This window comes from Daldinia vernicosa (assembly GCF_022497035.1).
Source record: "Daldinia vernicosa strain CBS 139.73 unplaced genomic scaffold F5Y00scaffold_54, whole genome shotgun sequence".
Classification (NCBI taxonomy): domain Eukaryota; kingdom Fungi; phylum Ascomycota; class Sordariomycetes; order Xylariales; family Hypoxylaceae; genus Daldinia; species Daldinia vernicosa.
This window is the reverse complement of record NW_025953970.1, coordinates 189,259-206,991: the sequence shown is the minus strand read 5'-3', so window position 1 is coordinate 206,991 and position 17,733 is coordinate 189,259. Positions and strand designations below refer to the sequence as shown.

General features: G+C 48.5%; 6 protein-coding genes across 6 annotated transcripts; 2 read left to right on the top strand and 4 right to left on the bottom strand.

Moving 5' to 3' along the window:
- Positions 1-584: 584 nt before the first annotated feature.
- On the top strand, positions 585-2,301 carry F5Y00DRAFT_246031 (uncharacterized protein). The gene has a single exon (XM_048009074.1). It carries the CDS (start codon positions 809-811, stop codon positions 2,018-2,020), a length of 1,212 nt encoding a protein of 403 aa, XP_047861560.1. The 5' UTR covers positions 585-808; the 3' UTR covers positions 2,021-2,301.
- A 61-nt stretch (positions 2,302-2,362) lies between these two features.
- Positions 2,363-4,136, bottom strand: F5Y00DRAFT_166064 (solute carrier family 25 member 38). Its single transcript, XM_048004785.1, has 2 exons — positions 3,719-4,136; positions 2,363-3,639 (listed from the first exon to the last, which is right to left on the bottom strand). The coding sequence occupies exons 1-2, from the start codon at positions 3,753-3,755 to the stop codon at positions 2,705-2,707; spliced, it is 972 nt and encodes a 323-aa protein (XP_047861559.1). The 5' UTR covers positions 3,756-4,136; the 3' UTR covers positions 2,363-2,704.
- A 7-nt stretch (positions 4,137-4,143) lies between these two features.
- On the bottom strand, positions 4,144-5,916 carry F5Y00DRAFT_246026 (Dor1-like protein). The gene has a single exon (XM_048009073.1). The coding sequence runs from the start codon at positions 5,654-5,656 to the stop codon at positions 4,328-4,330; it is 1,329 nt and encodes a 442-aa protein (XP_047861558.1). The 5' UTR covers positions 5,657-5,916; the 3' UTR covers positions 4,144-4,327.
- A 208-nt stretch (positions 5,917-6,124) lies between these two features.
- Positions 6,125-8,259, top strand: F5Y00DRAFT_246024 (DUF887-domain-containing protein). Its single transcript, XM_048009072.1, has 2 exons — positions 6,125-7,308; positions 7,370-8,259. Exons 1-2 carry the CDS (start codon positions 6,826-6,828, stop codon positions 7,952-7,954), a joined length of 1,068 nt encoding a protein of 355 aa, XP_047861557.1. The 5' UTR covers positions 6,125-6,825; the 3' UTR covers positions 7,955-8,259.
- A 507-nt stretch (positions 8,260-8,766) lies between these two features.
- Positions 8,767-13,710, bottom strand: F5Y00DRAFT_246023 (uncharacterized protein). Its single transcript, XM_048009071.1, has 4 exons — positions 12,835-13,710; positions 11,303-12,767; positions 9,461-11,248; positions 8,767-9,405 (listed from the first exon to the last, which is right to left on the bottom strand). The coding sequence occupies exons 1-4, from the start codon at positions 13,030-13,032 to the stop codon at positions 9,380-9,382; spliced, it is 3,477 nt and encodes a 1,158-aa protein (XP_047861556.1). The 5' UTR covers positions 13,033-13,710; the 3' UTR covers positions 8,767-9,379.
- A 284-nt stretch (positions 13,711-13,994) lies between these two features.
- On the bottom strand, positions 13,995-16,883 carry F5Y00DRAFT_246021 (uncharacterized protein). The gene is made up of 3 exons (XM_048009070.1): positions 15,823-16,883; positions 14,627-15,747; positions 13,995-14,571 (listed from the first exon to the last, which is right to left on the bottom strand). The coding sequence occupies exons 1-3, from the start codon at positions 16,756-16,758 to the stop codon at positions 14,250-14,252; spliced, it is 2,379 nt and encodes a 792-aa protein (XP_047861555.1). The 5' UTR covers positions 16,759-16,883; the 3' UTR covers positions 13,995-14,249.
- Between the last annotated feature and the right edge of the window lie 850 nt (positions 16,884-17,733).

Genomic DNA, 17,733 nt, shown 5'->3' with positions numbered 1-17,733 from the left:
CGCATAACTAACAACAACGAAGTTCCAAAGTTATGTGTGTGTATGCGTGTGAGTGCTAAATGAACCCCACTCTCAGCCCCTCGGACAAGGGACTATAAAACATCTTATTAGTTAGCGTTATAATGCCCTCGAATCCACGAATTGTCGCTCAACTCCGTTCGGCCCCCAACGATGGATTGATCGCTAGAGGTACTTAGCTAATGACGAAAGGTACACTATAGATTGTTTTGAGAAAAGTACCGCGCATTAGGGCCGAGGTAGGAAGTAATAATTTAAACATGTACCTATCTATTAGTAACGAATGCCGTATAGCCGTATGAGAAATACTTTGTATTATACAACGGTAGTAACACTTCGCTAGCAGCATGCAGCCATGATGGACTTAGTTGTACTACCCTTGAGTGGGCATCGTTGTTTGTCGAAATAGTACCAATCGGTAAGAACGACCTGGGGCACCTTGGAAGACAACCCAATATAGTAATAACTAAGCAGTTAAGGTGGATTAGAACATGTGCGCGCGCCTGCGTTTTCCAACAGCGATAAATTGAAGAGCGCTTCCCCCGCCTTTGGTACGGTAGGGGTAGGGTAGGTATAAGCGTATTATAAGCAGCTGCTTCTAACCCAAGTAGTTCTTACCCAAGGTGGTTCTTACTGAGTTCTTACTTGAACCTCCCGAACTTCCCTCCCTTATCTCATTTTCCCTTTTTATTCCCCTCTCCCACCCACGTCCTACTGGACATACTTACCGTTTACCCGTATTTATTTATACCATATCGTCTCATATACCCTCTACTGAGACCGATCCGAGATGAGTAGATACAATTCCTATTCCGATGAGGACTCGGACCTCGATATCCGTCTGAGACATCGGCACGCCTCAGCTTCTCCTCGACCTCCGGCTCCCCCTACCCTTGCGCACTATGTTGAGGCTCCGTCCCGGTCCCGGCCCCGATTCTACGAGACTGGTCCGCGAGGTGAGGATCGTTTTCTAACCCCGACAAATGAGCGTACCCTAGTTACCACTAGGCGCTCTGTCTCGCGGGACCGTCGTCCAGGTTCTCCTGGGAGCAATGCGCCTCAACAGGCGCCGCCTCCGGTTATTATTAACAACCGCATCTACAATAACTCGGACTCGGAATCGCTATCCTACTCCGATTCCGAGGACGAGTACAGGCGATCCCGATCTCATCACCGTCGCCATCGCTCGCACTCTCGCGTCTCATCCAGCCACTCCCGCGACCGTGAACTTGAACTCCAGCGTGAACTCGAGCTTCAACGTGAGCGTGATGCCTATGCGCTCGAGCATGTGCGCGTAGACTACGAGAAAGAGATTGAGATGCGGCGTCGTGAGCATGAGAAAGAAATTGAGAACAAGCGTCGAGAGTACGAGCTAGAGCGCACGCGCAAAGAGCTGCAAGAGATCAAGCTGGCCAAGCAGATCGAGCAAGAAGAGCAGCGGCGGAACCGGACCATGCAAGAAGAGCGGGACCTGCGAGATGCCAAGAGGGAGCTCGACGCGATCCGCAAGGCCAAGGCAGACAACGAGTATGAGCAGCGCGTGAAGCAGAAGCTCGAGCTCGAGCGCATGAAAGCTGAAGAAGCCGCGCTCGAGGAGAAGCGGCGCCGCGAAAAAGAGGCCAAGGAGATCATCGACAAGTACAAGCGTGAGGAAGCCGAACGCAAGCTCCGCGAGAAGCAGGAGGCCGAGCAGCGCGAGAAGGAGTACAAGGCCAAGATGCAAGAGCAGCTGCTCAGATCCGGCCTCGACGAGAAGGAGATTAATGCCATCCTCGCCGGCGAGAAGATCAAGCGCGAGAAGGAGAAGAAGGAGAAGGAGAAGGAGAAGGAAGAAAAGAAGGAAGAGAAAAAAGAGGAGGAGAGGCCGGTTTACACACGCATGGCTAGGCGACATCTTTCGATTGAGACCCTTAGGGCTTATAACATTGACTTTCAGCTTGACCCTGTAAGTAGCATAGATACCCCCTCACCCAGCTATGTCATGTCGATATGGCAGATCTAACCTCGCAAACTAGGATCCCGATTACATCTTGATCAAGCGATGGGTGGCGGAGCCAGAGCAAGACCTGCTCTGGAGACACACCAAGCTCATCCGAGAGAAGCGGTCTAGCTCTACCTCTTCTGGCAAGCTCATCAGTAAGTTTATCTCATCTCATATTTAGCTGCCATCGTGAGCCCCATGGTCCTCATTGGGAATTCACGCGCTTTTCTGTCAACGTTCTTCAGTTTGTGGATAAGATATATGCTAATATTAGAATAGTGAGCATCGAAGAAGGCAAGAAAAAACATCATCATCACCACCTCGAGCCCGAATTCGAATGGGTCCGGAAGAAGGAGCGTCGACGCAGCCGATCCCCTTCGTTGTTGATGTACCTAGCTGGCGGGCGGCCATCATAGTATGTGGCTAGTTTTCGCACTCATGGAGGCAGACGGGACAGTCGCTGCGATTCGCAGTTAACGAACGAAGTTACGCCCTTTTCCTACGTTCAGGTGAGGCGGGAGTGGCAGGGGCAGGGGCAGGCAGAAATGATCATGAGCAAGAATATATACCCAATTTTAAATAAAGAGCAGTCCACGCCAAGCAAAAGAAAGCTCCGATGAAAACTGCTTTTATGAGAGGGGATTTGATATTTTTTTCTTCTTCACTTTGGATATAGCTTTTTTTTATACGTAGCTGGCCTGGTAATCATACATGCCCTTTCGCGTCTCTTGAATATAGCGTAGTCTCTGCTCTCCGAATCAACTCTTCGTACACCATCCAAGCCAACGCGGAACTTATGGCCTTGCGCGTCATGCGCAGAGCAAGTCCGTCGTAGAGTGACCGTACACCTTCCTCCGTGATCATCTTGCGGCACGCTTGAACCATGTTACGGTACTGGCGGGGCTGCAGCTGTATGCGCGTCTTGACGGCGTCGAACGGATTCGATATGAAGGAACACGTTGCGCCAGCGAGTGCACCGGAAGTGAAGTTAATGGTGGCGGATAGAGAACTCCCCATTCCCAGGCTGGCCTGTCCGTGAGTGATAGCCGGGCTTACATAAAGCCAGGCACTGAGTCGCTTTTTGAATTGTTCATATGAAAGAACGTAGAGCCCGGCATACGGGGCATCTCGAAGGGCAGTGGCGCCAAAGCCGGCAAAGAATCCGGGGATGCGTTCGGTTCTGTATATATCCCTGGCAGCGCCGGCAATCGACTTGTACGAATACAGGTTTGATTCATAGCGTACCTTGATAACCGTCAGCGGCATAAGGATGAAGCCCGCAAAAGCCCGGGCGACGGCTCCGGATACCATGTTGGCGGTATTAGAAAGTTTGGGCAGCGAAGAAGAAGACCCGTGCTTATCAACGACCGGAACTGTAGCGAACGGAAAGGCCGTTGCACGCTGCCGAATCATATTCAAGGTGGTAAAGTAGATGGCCGACCCGACGCCGGTCCGTAGGGCTGACGGGACTGTGCCCCTCCAGAAGGCAGTCAATGCATTTGGAGACTTAGCAATCTCTCTTATAGCAGCTCTGATTGAGTGTGAACCTGACTGCTGCACGCGTGTCTTAAGAAGATCGAACGGCTGTAAAAGTACGGCGCTTAATGTGCCAGAACCGAGGCCAGCGACAAAGTGGAAGGCTATACCGGAAGAATCGTCAGCTTCATCACTCGAACTCGAGATTTAAGGACCCAAGACTGAGATTGTGTGTTTGCTTACTCGACGAAGACTTGCCTCCGGTTGTCTTCTGCGACATTGCGAAGCAAACAGAGAAAATGAGCGAATGAGCGAATGAATCCTACCAAGACGGAGGATTCGACTTATAGCAAGCCCATCTGCTTAGGAGTTTTATACCTCTCTTCTCTCTTCCCTCTTGATCCGACCTTCAATTGCCCGCATGGCACAAAATAAGTGGGATCCGGGCTGCTTTTCGTATGCACTGATGCAAAAAGACAGTAGCTTTGAGTCAATGGCTTATCAGCTTATTAAGGTGCTAGTAGCTTTTGGTCCATGGACTTCGAGCTTGCCCTTCAAAAAATCGATTTAAAGGCGAACCCCGCCAATCCTCACGTCATACTTTGCACCCAGGAGAGCCTAGGCAAGTGGGTAGGTACAATACGTGCATACCCAATATATAGGTAAAGGTACAGGGATCGTGTGGGCTATATGTACCTAAGCATAAAATACTTTTATGCGTGCACATGCTTTAATATATTTAGACCACGGGCATCATCTCCATTCTCCTTAAATTACTCTTTGTCTATTAGAGAAGGGTATTTAAGAAGAGTAAGTTTGACGTTAAATCTCAGTGGGAATGGTGGTAAATGTTTATGTTTTGATGGGCTCTACGGCCCCTTTCTCTTTACCGCCGACGATTGATTCTAGACGACCTGCCATGAGCCGGTGACGCTTAACTACCTCGACCCATTCATCTTCTGCTTCATCTCCAACGTCGATAGTAGCTAGTAATATCCCAAAGTCTCCCCCAAGACGTCCAAGACTTCCGGCACAGTAAAGAACTTGTGTCAATAAACTATCACGGGACGGTTGGTCTTTAACAGTTGGCAGGTAAATCCGGAGTGTCTCCATTAACATCTCGATAAGGTGAAATAAGAATGTCGATGCTGCGGATGGTACAGGCTGTAGAGGGTCATCATCGCTTGTTTTTGACGGCGTCTCATTTGTGTGCGTAGGAAATATACTCCTAAACATTGAGATGATGGCAAAACTTTGCTCTCTGAATATCTCTATGTAACGCTTGAGGTATCTCTCTGTTTGCTGTCCTCCAGACCAGGCACTCCCTGTTGGGTTCTGCTGTTGCCGCACCCTTTCCTGTTCTGCTAGCTCACGAAGTGGCTCTAAGGCAGCTAGCATATTGATGAGTGTTGACAGACGGCATACGAGGAATAAAGCTCCTAGCCCTCCGCCATTTCCAGTGGCGCCGGTAGTATCAAGATCCGGTATGACTCTTCGGAGCCAGCTGACCGTCCTCAAGGCAGATGCTAGCTTGAGGCCGGGTGTGCGTAAGCCCATTATCAAGTTTTTGGCCATGGCCTGCATAGCTTCATCGGCCTGCGTGGAAACAGACGCCACCAAAGGTGAGTCGGGGTATAGGCCATGCAGTCGGCGGATATGGCCGTTAAGATCCAGCGCGGATGCATAATTTGCAGCCGGGGCAGAAGAGCCTGTGGAGATGGCAGTGGAGAGTAAAGTAGGGAGGTCAAGCACATCCACTAATCGTTCGACATTTCTCGACAGTAACAGGGCTCGCTTTCGAGCATTAAGGAATTCATTGTCTCCGGATTTGTGGTAAGTAGTTGAAAAACGAACTGCCTCATTATCTAACTTAGGTATGGCAGCCGTTAAATCAGTGGCCGAGGCTGCTAGAGTAGGAAGCGTAGTGCCGAGGTGGGCATGATTAGCTGCCGAGCTAATGATAGACTTGTGAGAACGTTTAGAAAGGGCTTGTAGAGAGAGGTGTAGTGAATGAGAAGATTGGGCTAATGACTGCTGTTCGGAGCCATCTAGTTGAGAAAGGGGCATAGAAGCCAATGTGGAAAGATATTGGAGGGCGACAGGGTCAGTCTGAGTCTTGTCATTTGAGCGACGGTCGGCTGAGCTAGGCGGATTTAATAACTCTTGAAACAAATCAGACATTGTGCCTACCTAGAGGTTAGTGGTGTGGTGTAGTTCAGTTGGCCACCTGAGGGTTGATTTAGAAATTAAGAAATGATGCCTATTAACTTGGTGCTGTTACTCGTATGTATGTGTGTACATAGTAAAGATCCTACCTGACTTTAAACCTTGGGCGGAATGTTGTTTTCTACCAAGGTTCCATGTACCTGCATTGTAGTGTACATGAAAGAGCAAGGTACATACATAACGTTGGTGGACCCAGCATTGAAGCCACAAATGCCAAGATCAAACTACCTAAGCTACCTCTTAAGTGAATATCAATCTATTCATTTGTAATACTACCTCATACCTACATATGTACCTACCTAAAGCACCTAAGCCAAGTGCATGTACCTTAGCCTAGTACTTCCTGTATCCATACCCAACGGTCCCGAATTCTGCAAGTGGCCGATTAACCCGTTTTGATTTTTGTTGAGCCCGGCCGGCACAGCTGAAAGGAAGGAAGCCCCGTATATACATCCATACATCATCCATGCTGCCATGAAGTTGGAACTAATGTTCCAGATGCATTAAAGCATGCATTAAAGCATCAAAGTGCTACGCATGTAATAACCTAAATTCGCAACCGGCACCAAAAACCAATCAATACAATCAATACACCACTCACAAAATCCAGTGCCCTTCCTCGCCTGGTGACCACTTGACGACCACTTGACACCCGTACAGGTGCCATGTAGTTACGCTACGTGTGCTCTGTCATACGCACCCCCTAGGCACCAAGTACATGATTATTATTATTATTATTATTGTCTTCATCAGCTCTTGTCTTACTTTTACATACATAGATCCAGCTGACTGACATAATCCTCCACAGCCTTGGCCCTTTTTAATTTAATTTATTTTCATCCTCTACGGTCCACGGTCCACGGTCTACGGCTTATAACATTCATCTACTACCCCCGTCAACCCGTCATCCCGTCATCCAACTATTTACTATTACCTTTTACCATTACCTTCGTCTACCTACATCCACCCTAGGTTTGGGTTTACATACCCCCTTTCTATGACCTGTCTAAGGACATCATCGATTTCATACTTTCTATTCTTCGACTAAGATACTAGTTAGATACTATAGTGGCTCGATCTCCTTAACCCGCATAGCGTATCGACGACAAGGATAGAAATCCAACATGAGGGATCCTTTCCCTATTCCTCCTATCCCCGCCCTCAGCAAGGCCGTCCAACCATGGGCTGACTACCTTGGGTTACCGACGCTGCCTCTGCATATTCACGAGGTCCTCTTGATGGCTGCTCTCTACTTCTTCATCGGCACTGTCATCTCGCCCTTCCTATCGAGCCGAATCTTCCCTACCAAGTACAAAGCTCTCTCCAGGAGCAAGAGGCTGAGCTGGGATGTCCACGTCGTGTCGTTTGTACAGAGCACCACCATCAACATCCTCGCACTATGGGTTATGTTCGTCGACGAGGAGCGCAAGAATATGGACTTGCAAGAACGTGTCTGGGGATATACCGGTGGTGCAGCTATGATCCAAGCTCTCGCTGCTGGTTATTTCCTTTATGACCTCATTATCACTGTCGCCCATCTCGAAATATTCGGTCTTGGTATGCTCGCACATGCCGTTAGTGCTTTGGCCGTCTATTCCTTTGGCTTCGTAGGTCTCGTCTGAACTCTGAACTATGAACTTGAGCTCGGAGAGCTAACTTCAACAATAGCGCCCCTTTCTTAACTACTATAGTTCTAACTTCATCCTCTGGGAGCTGTCTTCGCCTTTCCTCAATATCCATTGGTTCTTTGACAAGCTGGGTATGACTGGAACTAAGCCCCAGCTCTATAATGGCCTAGTACTCATTGCTACTTTCTTCTCCTGCCGTCTCGTATGGGGCACATATCAATCTGTCTTAGTCGCCCGTGACTTATGGACCGGCGTAAACTCGACACCTACCGTTTTGACAGCTCTAACTCCCGACGAGCTTCTCGAGGCATCATTCCCTCCCCAGTATACGAATACCATGCGATTTGTATCTCAGCCAGATAGCATCCCACTATGGCTTGCTGCGGTATATACTGCTAGCAATATAACTTTGAACTCGTTGAACTTCTACTGGTTCTTCAAGATGATCGACGCCGTCCGCAAGCGGTTCGATCCCAAGGAAAAAGAAGTCAAGGTGGAAGAAAAGCCGATAGAAGGCAAAGCCGTCACCACCGGTGTCCAACCAGGCAGTAACGAGTTGAAGGCTCGCCCGCGCCGGGGAACTTTGCTCGACGGAGAAGAGGCAGATGAACCCCCACCAATCTAATATTTCGTAGGGAAACGTCAGTTTTCTCGATTGGCTTGTCGGTGCTATAATTCGCTCCTAAAAGCCTCGAAGCAATATCTTCGCCTCTTTACAACTAGGTGATAATGTAGAAGCCCCGAATTTGAGATGTAGAGACTTGGATCACCCGTCTGATGGAGAAGTTAACATGAAAGGAAGAGGGGCTTAGCCGAATTAAGTATCTGGTCCTAGCTTGCAAAGGATTCGTACGGATAAGAGGCTTAATGAATGGGTTTTATGTCATTTTGATTAAACCATTAATCAATAAAAACGAGGAAAATTACAAATAATAATACCATTCCGAGTCACCGTGAAACAATTTGACGATTTCTTGTAGTATATAGTAGTCTGTCCGTTTAACTCCCATGTAAAAACCACCATCATACTGTTTAACAATATACCGATCTTATCACCGCAAAATAGCGTCAAAAAGGACGTCTTACGCTAGCCAACGTAGTTATAGGATAATATTCTACTATTATTAAGTAATTAATTATATCATACCTAGAAAGGTCTAATGTGATACAAATGACTGGTAAGTTCGGGATGTGCGAGAAAATCCAACCCCCGAGATATGTGTCTCGGGGGCAAAAACACCAAAAAAAAAACATACAACACCGGGGATTCGCTGGTCGTCACCGACCCAACTACTAATCCGGCGGTATCCGGCTTGTCTAGGGGAGAGCGGACGGGATCCCGAATTTTCCAGATCCTATGGTCGTATGTGATAGTTGTGTTTGTTTCGTACGTTTATATATTTTGTCACGAAGTAACCCCTTATACACGTACAACCAGCCTATGTAGCTTCCGCATTATTGCCAGACAAGAAAGTAAATCAACTTGATTACCATAATCTACATAGGATTAGCTAGCCCTCTAAGCCCGCAAGATATGCACACCTTATTCTGCACGACGTCTAGAAGGTAGACAGCCTCCCGTGTCCTTAGCTCAGATGGGCAGTAGTTAAAAGTATATAATATATAATATATGGATGGAGAAGAAGCCATACATTCTTTCTTTCTGTCTTATAAGTAAACCGTGTCCAAACAACGTCTACTTCCATTCCCGCCCCAGCCTCTGCTCTATCTCTGCTTCGCTTCTGCTATACATGGCTCCCTTTCTCTTCCCAATCCCTTCTCTCTTGATTATCTTAAAACACCTCTCTGTGATGACCCCCCGTCTCAAGATTAGGTTTCATCTCTGAACTGCTCGAGGTAGATAGATACATTTCAGACAAGGCTCTAGCGGTGCGATATGCGATTATTATTCAGGGCCCGACTAGACTGGACTAGACTAGCATCGTGCTTTAATACATTAAGCCTATCACCCGCGTCTGAATAGATTACCGTTGTGGTCGTCAACTCTACACCACAGCTACTTGACCAAAGCGCCCTATACATGAAGCTTTTAGAAGCCAAATGGGTTTTGCGGCGCTGTATGATGTTAGCTGATAGCAACCAATGTATATTAAAGGGAGGAAGCACTTACTTGCTTGGGCGAGGTTCGCACGGCGTCCAGTAGGCTGAGGGACAATTTTATCTGTAACACCGAAGCGTACGGGGGGTGGAGGACCTGTCTGCTGGGGGAGAAGAGGAGCTGCGGGAGGCTGTTGAGGTTGGGCTGCTGCGTTAGGATTGAAGCTTTGACCAAAACCACCAAAGCCGGTCTGCTGCGGCTGTAACGATGGCATACCCGTGCGCTGAGGCTCCAGCGCGGGAGGGAGATAAGAGTTGACACCAGTCTGCTGCGGGAACTGTTGTTGCGGTTGGAAACCACCGGGAAAGCCCGTCGGTTGGTTTTGGATTGGAGAGAATTGCTGAGGACGAGGGTCTGCAAATGGACTCTGTGTTTGTGGCGCTCCAGTCATTTGAGGTTGCATGAACTGGCCAGGTCCAAACGCGGACTGGGCGGGCATGCCAACACCCGTATTGAATGGCATCATACCTTGGCCAGTAGGTTGGGGCTGGAAGGAGCTCATATATTGCTGCTGCATTCGCTGTTGGGCGAGATCGTTCAGGCTCTGTCCTGGAGGTGCGATACCCGTCATCTGGGGTTGTAACGGGGGTGGCGCGAACCCGCTAGGCTGCACAGACTGCGGTGCTGATAATGGCCGTGACGGCGGAGGCGGCATTAGAGCACCTTGAATGCCGGTGACTTGGGGTGGTGTGGGCCTTTGCCTATTACCAAGACCGAGATTGAGCGGCTGAGCTGGAATAGCTGACGCTTGCGGGAAACCTGTCTGCTGTGGCGGGATGCCAGTGAAGAAAGCCGGCGTTGCTCCCGGCTGCTGAGGTTGCGTCTGTGGAGGCTGAACTTGGGATTGCGACTGCGCTTGAGGTGGCGGCAGAGTTATGGTAGGGGATGTAGCGGTTGGCTGTACCTTGATCGGCTCTAGCGGAGTCGATAGGAGAGAAAGATCTTGCATGGATTGCGTTGGTGGTCGTTGAGGCTGAGCGGGCGCGGCTGGAGCTGGTTCAGGGGCCGGGGCTGGTTTCGCTTCAGGCTCGGGCTGCTGCTTGGCTGGTTTTACGTCCCAGGCGTCGTCGTCGAACCCGCCGCCACTCTTACCAGTAGCCTTTGGAGAGGACGACCCCGTATCTTGGGCACCGCCGTCTTTTTGTTGAGAAAACGCCTTAGGATCTATATTGTCATTAGTCTGAACAGAAGGAGAAGGACGACCCTTTCGAGTATTGTTCCGGAGTGTTCCGCCTGGTCCCGAGAAGAGACCCCCAGAACCATCTTCATCGTCCCCAGAGAAGCCTTTCTTCTTGCCATCGCGACCATACTTCTTATCTAGGTAACGTGTAACCTTGATGATATCGCCTTCTCGGAGGCCAAGATTACGTAGAACACTTGCGTCCACATCAGGTAGAACGCTTTCATCCATGGAGTCTTTAGCAAAAGCCTGAGCATATCGCTCACAGAGGCCGACAGCAACATCGCAAGATAGGAAGAACTGAAACCAATCGTAATCTGGCTTCGCCGGCTCGATGGATGCACCGACTTTGCCGGACGTGGACTCTCGGTTCGAACTATTCTTTGGAGGCAATGCGCGCTTAACTTCAGATAGGGGCTTGTCTTCGTCTAAGGACGCCCCTGTGATACGTTCGACGTACTCAATATCTTCGATCGACATCTTGGCCACGGGGACAGCTATTTTGACTCCATTCAGCTTATGTAGGTTAATCTTCCCATCCTTGAGCCCGAGGAATTGGGCCTCAACGCTGAATGATTTAGACCTGTCTGTCCAACTTCGTACTTTGGTCGGATCTGGTTCTGGAGCTGTTATTAGCATCTTCTATATTGAAAGGACGAATTGGTATGGCTTACTAGGCTTCGAGGATGAACCAGAGCGGCTGCTTTCTGCTCGGCCGTTTTCGCGTCGGTTTCGCTGTTGCCCAGAAGTGTTACCATTATCTCTCACCGACAAACTACTACGCCTCTCAGGCAAAATCATTCCAGGCCCTACCTCTGCTGCTTTTTGGTCTCTCTTGAGCGCTTCTTTAGTCAAGCGTGCTTCTTCCAGTCGGTTCTGTGCTACGGTAGACCTGCCGGCATTGATACCCGATGTCGCCGTCGATGACGATGTCATCGTTCCGATAATTTCGACGTAACTGCTCGGAACAACCCCTTCTTTTCCGCTTTTGAGGCGTCGGACTTGCCACCATTCTTCGCTCTTAGTATCGTCGAGGATCATGACTTCGTCTCCTATATAAACAGTAACTTCATCGTCTCCCTGTGCCTCGAAGTCGTAAAGAACCTGCCCCTTCTTCTGGGCACTTTGACCAGTTCCGGCCATGATCACCTCCCGCAGACCTTCTGCCCGTACGGCTCCGGCCAGCTCGCCAAGAGCGCTGACAATCTCTTCGGCAGTATCCTTGGCACCCGCATGGAAATCTATACTCTTGCTCGGCCGAACGAGCTCCAGAAACACGTGTTTGCCCTCTCGGGAGTAATGTGTCATCTTCTCTGCAGTCCACTCTTGACTTGGGCCGTCTGAGACATGCTCAGGGGCGATTAGAATAACCCCCGTTTTCAAGTTTACGCCTAATGTTGTGGGCATCTTCTTTTTCTTGCCCATTATAGACACCATCTCGTTGATATTATATAGATGAAAGCCACCAGGCGCGATCCGGCTTGACTGTGGTGGGGAGAGCTCATCTTCGTACTCACGGCGGCTAGAAGACCGTTGCGGATGAGCTGACGCACGACGCTGTTCATTCGGCATGCTTGATTGGGGCCGTGGACGCACCGGTAGAGCGGGACTTGGTTCGCCATCGGATTCTTCAGAGAGATATTGCTGGCGAGGAGGTATAGTAACAGGCGGAGGCGTTGCCGCACGAGTAGAACTTTTACCCTGCATCACGCCGGCTAAAGCAGCCGCTGGGCCAGGTGCCGTAGGGGCGGCTGGGGCTCTTGCTGGAGGGTTTCTGTCCGGAAGAGGCGGGCTCTGAGGTCCATCTGACTCGACAGGAGCAAAGGAGACAGAGGCTCGTGTAGGTAAGGACGGGGGCTTCGGTACGGGTAAAGGTTCGGGCTCAGGCTCAGGTTCAATTTCGGGTTCAGGTTCCGGTGCAGCTTTCTGTGTCGTAGCCGGTGCCGGAGACGACGAGGCCGCACCCATCTCAATATAATTTGCCGGAGCGAAGCCATAATCCTTCTCAAACCCGACAAGAATCCAATCTGGATCGGACGTATCGTAGACTTGCAATGGTGCATCTTCGGGGAAAGACAGCTCCTCGTCGGTCTGCCGAGTATATTCATACAATGCACGAGCTTGTCCTACAGGCGGTGCCTATAAAAGCTTAGCACATCATGTTATGAAGGACGGTTAACCCCGTTCATGATGTGATTATACGCACCTCTTCTACGTAGTTGTTAGGTACCAGGCCGACAGGCTCATCTTCGTCGTCAGCACTAGCCTTCTTCTTGGCTTTCCACCAGTCATCATCCGCACTCTTCTCCAAAACATAGAGAATATCGCCTTCACTTATTGATAGCTCTCCCTCGGATTGCGGCGCATAATCGTAGAGTGCCTTGTAAACACCCAGGAACCCCATGGTAGCTAGAAGACGTAGGCAGGGAAATTTCGTTGTGAGGAATCTATTACTGAGGGGTCGATTACAGTTGTATCAGGATCGCATACGAGACTGAAAGCGAGGGTAGGGTTACAGGGTTTCGTGCGGCCGAGGTAAAGGGACCGAAAAGACGACGAGGCTCTCGCAGCTCGAGATGGAGAAGAGGTTGAAGCGGTTTGTCGGTTAAAGTAGCAGCAACAGCTATAAGTAAAGGGGTTAAGTTCTCTGTCGAATGTAGAGAGAAATCAAAACAATTCAAAGATAGCCTCCCTTTAGACGACTTATTAGATGTAAACGTGGAGATGCGGCAAGGTGCGCAAGGATAGTAAGTATTTCCCAGGGGTTTATTATCAATGTTGCGAAGTCGCCATACGCAAACATGCTACATATGCCCTCGCAATAGTACTGCACCAGACACTAACGGGCAGCTTGGTAGAGTTGTATCTCGGGTATCGAGTATCGAGAGAAAGAAAGGGAAAGATATGATAAGTTGAAGGTAACACGACTTTGAAGCAGTCGCCGGGACACAAGAGGGCCGACAGAAGAGTCGATAGAGGGTCGCGGGTCGGAAATCGGATTGAGGCGGAATTGGTTCGTTTAAGCAGGTAGCAGGTAGCAGGTAGGACAAGACCTGGGAATTACTAAACGCGCTAAATTAGACACTAAACTTCCAATATTCTCCATCTCTAACATCTATTAATTACATAACTAACTATAGTAAATACACGTGTTTGTATATGCATGTAATATACACTACAACAAAAAGGAGCTTATCTATTCCGTAATTTATGGTCGTATTATGCAGATGCACATGTATGTACCTAATGTACGATAAACACAACATATTAGGTTAGGTATTGTACGTATTGTACATGTGCCTATGACATAATAGCATAGGTTCGTTAAAGATGCTTTAAAGATGCTTTGTACGGTATTTCTCACCACTAACAATTTCGATATTTTACTCGGTAACAAATTTGATAATAGCAAAACCGACCTTATGTCGATCGATCCATTATTGATCAAAGTAGCCTCTATTCCCAGACTAAACATTCATAATAAGCCATAGTCTACCCTCATCAAGCTATATTCCCTTTACAATCTTAGTCCCCTAACTCCGACCCTTCTTCCCACTCGCCCTGTTAGAAGCATTGCGAATAGCACCCATTATATATATATCATCACTTTCATGCGTCGAATTACGATGGATGCTCCCATGCCTCGACGCTCTCGCTATCATCCTCGGGATATCCCTTGTCGCGCAGTCCCTCTGGGGACCAAGATTCCTGTTGTGAAAGATTAAGCCTAGACACTGAAGCTGGGAACGATCGGTTAGTGTGGGTATCGAGATCAGCCTGTGATCCGGAGCGCGGTACATTCCCCGTGTTGAAGACGTGAGAGTTAGCGTCCAAGTTCGCTATGACGGATGAAGTGGGCGATGTGGGGTTTTGGGTTGAAGTGATTGCCGGATGGTGTTCGAGAACCTCGTCTAATTCAGATGCAGAAGTGTAACTTGAGATCCTGCCATGAAAAGGTTAGTATCATGTAGATAGGGGATAGGCTACGTAGTACTCACAAACGATGCTCTTCAGCCCACGTTTGATACCTAAATCCTTCTCTTCGATCAGGTATGTTAGTCTTCACCATACTATTTCCGTCCTTTCCTGGTAGATTGAACTTCTCTCCCAGCCACTGCTGTTTGATAGAATATTCATAGCCACTTTGTTTCACCGAATTCTTAGCAAGCTCGCACATGTCGACCGGGCTCAGCTTGTAGATTTGCGCCGCAACAGCATATTCTTCCATCAACGGCTCCTTCGTAAACGCAAATTGGAGTGGGTCATCCGTGGAGAGTGATACGTTCAGCCCACGTCTAAAATACTGAAAGAAAGGGTTCCTTTCGTAGGCCAAGAAAAGCGCGTTGTTGCTAAGTGGCGACATAGCAATACCTATTTGCTCAAGGTAGAAAATATATTGCAACAAAGGGACTTTCCTCAAAAGCAATCCGTGGCTGATACTATGACTGCATAGTACAGCAACAGCCAAATGCTCGCTATCGCCCGCCTCTCCACAATGCGGTCGAAGTAGGAACGTGTTGAAGCCACGCTGGCGACGCCAAAAATTGAGCGACGTCATATTGGCGAAGAGATAGTAAATCCAATAGCTGTATGGAGGGTTCTGTTTAGAGTTCCATTCCTTCGGCACGGGGAATTTCCTGTACAGTCGTCGCTCAACCTTGCTCTCGTCATCCACGCTGTCGAACCCAATAACTCGCTGTAAGAAAATGTGAAGTTTCGGGTGGCTCTCTGGATCCTTGGTCACCTCGAAAAGTGGTTGGAAGACGTTCTTTACCAGTTGTTCAAAGGAGTCCATCAATTCAGTAGTCTTGAAGACGTCGTACAATCGTGGGATTTGTATGAGCCAACGAACATTATGTGAAAACAACTTGTTATCGACAACCCACGCAGCAAGTTTATCCCACTCATCCAAGGATCTTCCGTAGATCGAGATTCGCCATTCCACCATCTGATATTTGCTGGACTCGAGATCGGAGATGACTTCCTTGGTAATTTCTGCTAGATACCGACCTTGGATGAAGTTATCCGTCTTAAGGAAAATGGTTCGCAGCCGCGATTCACCAATGGGGTTGTACTTAAGATTGAACTTATCGAAGCGATGGAACGAATCAGTGTGAGCCTGGTTCGAGGTTAATACACGTTTTTTTTTTTTTCATCCGAAAGTAATGCCTAATAGTTTATATCATCGACTTACATGCATATCTAGAGTGTCGATACTAAGATCGTATGCAGTCAATTTGAGACTCTCGAACACCTCTTTTAGCGTAAGGTTCTTACCATCCCTAAAGAGCACGGTTTCGTCTGGACACTTCTTCATCTTGCTTTTAATGAACCGCAAGAGATGCTTCTGATTCATGCAAGCGGAGTGATGAACGTGGGTGTCAACCTTTCTTACGTTGTAGAAATCTCGATGGGGCACCTTTTTGGTATCTGCCGTCTCCTGATGCCCATTTAAGAGTGCGTATAGGTTGAACTTGGCCTCCAAATACTGAAGTCGTCGGAAAGCAAAACTTTTACTCGGACCATCAGACGATATGGCTAAGATTTCTTCTAGATCCACATAAAAGTCTTTAATCGTAGGTACTCCCACCACCGGCGTGTTAGCTTCACCAGCGGCCTCGTTTTCAAAGACTTGGTAAACACCGTTCTCGTCGAGGCGAAAGACGAACTCACTCGCTGGAGGAAGTGGTAGGAGGTCTGCTATTTCGAAATCCTCGCCGATGTCATGGCCGGGCTTACGCTTCCTTGATATTCGGTTGGGCCGAGCATCTGCAATTGGAAGTCCAGAATCACCAGGACGTTGAGCACCGTGCTGAGCAGGTAAGACAGTACTATTGCTCAAACTATTATTCCCGGTGTCCACGCCATGACTGTCCTGGTTTGTAGGAGCTTCACCCCAGGCTGGCTCCGGTGGGGGAGGGTAAATATCCCAACTCGGGTCGTCCTTGGGATTATCGCCATCTCGCTGCAAAGACAAGCGGATATACTTATGACGAATGTCTAAAACCTTCTGTATGTTTTGGAAAGTGATGCTTAGTTCGCTTTTCGCGAATTCGTCTGCTTCGGCGGGTAGCACTGCTTCTGGCAATATCGCCTTGACGCGTTCCTCCTCAGCAGTGCGTGCTCCCATACCGGTGGTTACCTGATGGGGGTTGATCTTGCCATCCCCCAGTCGCTCGTTAACTATAGGACTGAGCGGGGACTTGACGCATGGCAAGGGATCAGGGTCGCTTGTTGTAGTTGTTGGCGACTGACGCTTCGGATCTTCCTCTGACGGGCCTTGCTGGACATCGATTGCAGTCGTCTTGCTTTGAAGGGCCTGTAAGATTTGATCCAGTTTAGCATCGGTCTGGTCGTGCCGGCGCTTGTTTTCGGCAAGCATATCCGCAATGTTTCCAGCCATTATATCAATACGTGTATTAGTTCCTTGAAGTGAGTTTGCGAAGTCCGACGGTGGGCCTACGAAGGGGTTGGTGCTTTGTCCTGAAGACTCCGTATCAGGGGTATCTTGATCGGTCGACATCGTGATGATTGTCGTTGATACGGGAGTAGGTAGATTGAAATGAGGTGAGAAATTTTATTCTTTTTTTTTTCTTTTTTCTTTTTTCTTTTTTGCCGGTGCTCTGCCTACGCAAATAGCTATTTGTGCTTCTCGAGATATCAACACTAGGACTCGGGATGCCTTCTCGCCAGCCGTAACAAGTATCCAGATGAATCCCGTAGCGTGTGATATATTGATGGTGAATGCTATTCTACTATTTACAAGGGTATCTACACGTACAATTATAGGTATTCGTCTAGGTATTCGTGTGGGGTTGATAAGTCCATTCAATCTATACCCATGCATGTACCTGCATGTACTCTACCTTTTGAGTTATTTCGTGTCCCATGTGGTTAGTCTCATCGGATATAGCGCGTACCGTATTGATATTTTTAACTTATAGTATGTATGTACACTAGATACCTATACATATAGATACATAATGGAGGGGCAGAGGAGGGGCATTAGCCTGATAAGGTACGAAGGCCCAAGGCCAAAAGTCTTACTGTATTCATAGCGATGTTAGCTAAGTAAGACCGTGCAATATTTTCTCTACTCGCACGT

Excerpts from the sequence above, each read along its gene's own strand:
- F5Y00DRAFT_246031 (XM_048009074.1), top strand. The coding sequence starts at position 809 with ATGAGTAGATACAATTCCTATTCCGATGAGGACTCGGACCTCGATATC.
- F5Y00DRAFT_166064 (XM_048004785.1), bottom strand. The coding sequence starts at position 3,755 with ATGTCGCAGAAGACAACCGGAGGCAAGTCTTCGTCGA. Across the intron at positions 3,640-3,718 it reads CGGAGGCAAGTCTTCGTCGA|CCTTCCACTTTGTCGCTGGC; the intron begins GTAAGCAAACAC and ends CTTCCGGTATAG.
- F5Y00DRAFT_246026 (XM_048009073.1), bottom strand. The coding sequence starts at position 5,656 with ATGTCTGATTTGTTTCAAGAGTTATTAAATCCGCCTAGCTCAGCCGAC.
- F5Y00DRAFT_246024 (XM_048009072.1), top strand. The coding sequence starts at position 6,826 with ATGAGGGATCCTTTCCCTATTCCTCCTATCCCCGCCCTCAGCAAGGCC. Across the intron at positions 7,309-7,369 it reads CCGTCTATTCCTTTGGCTTC|CGCCCCTTTCTTAACTACTA; the intron begins GTAGGTCTCGTC and ends CTTCAACAATAG.
- F5Y00DRAFT_246023 (XM_048009071.1), bottom strand. The coding sequence starts at position 13,032 with ATGGGGTTCCTGGGTGTTTACAAGGCACTCTACGATTATGCGCCGCAA. Across the intron at positions 11,249-11,302 it reads TGGTTCATCCTCGAAGCCTA|AACCAGATCCGACCAAAGTA; the intron begins GTAAGCCATACC and ends TAACAGCTCCAG. Across the intron at positions 9,406-9,460 it reads TGCGAACCTCGCCCAAGCAA|CGCCGCAAAACCCATTTGGC; the intron begins GTAAGTGCTTCC and ends AACATCATACAG.
- F5Y00DRAFT_246021 (XM_048009070.1), bottom strand. The coding sequence starts at position 16,758 with ATGGGAGCACGCACTGCTGAGGAGGAACGCGTCAAGGCGATATTGCCA. Across the intron at positions 15,748-15,822 it reads TCGACACTCTAGATATGCAT|GCTCACACTGATTCGTTCCA; the intron begins GTAAGTCGATGA and ends ACCTCGAACCAG. Across the intron at positions 14,572-14,626 it reads TGGGCTGAAGAGCATCGTTT|GATCTCAAGTTACACTTCTG; the intron begins GTGAGTACTACG and ends TTTTCATGGCAG.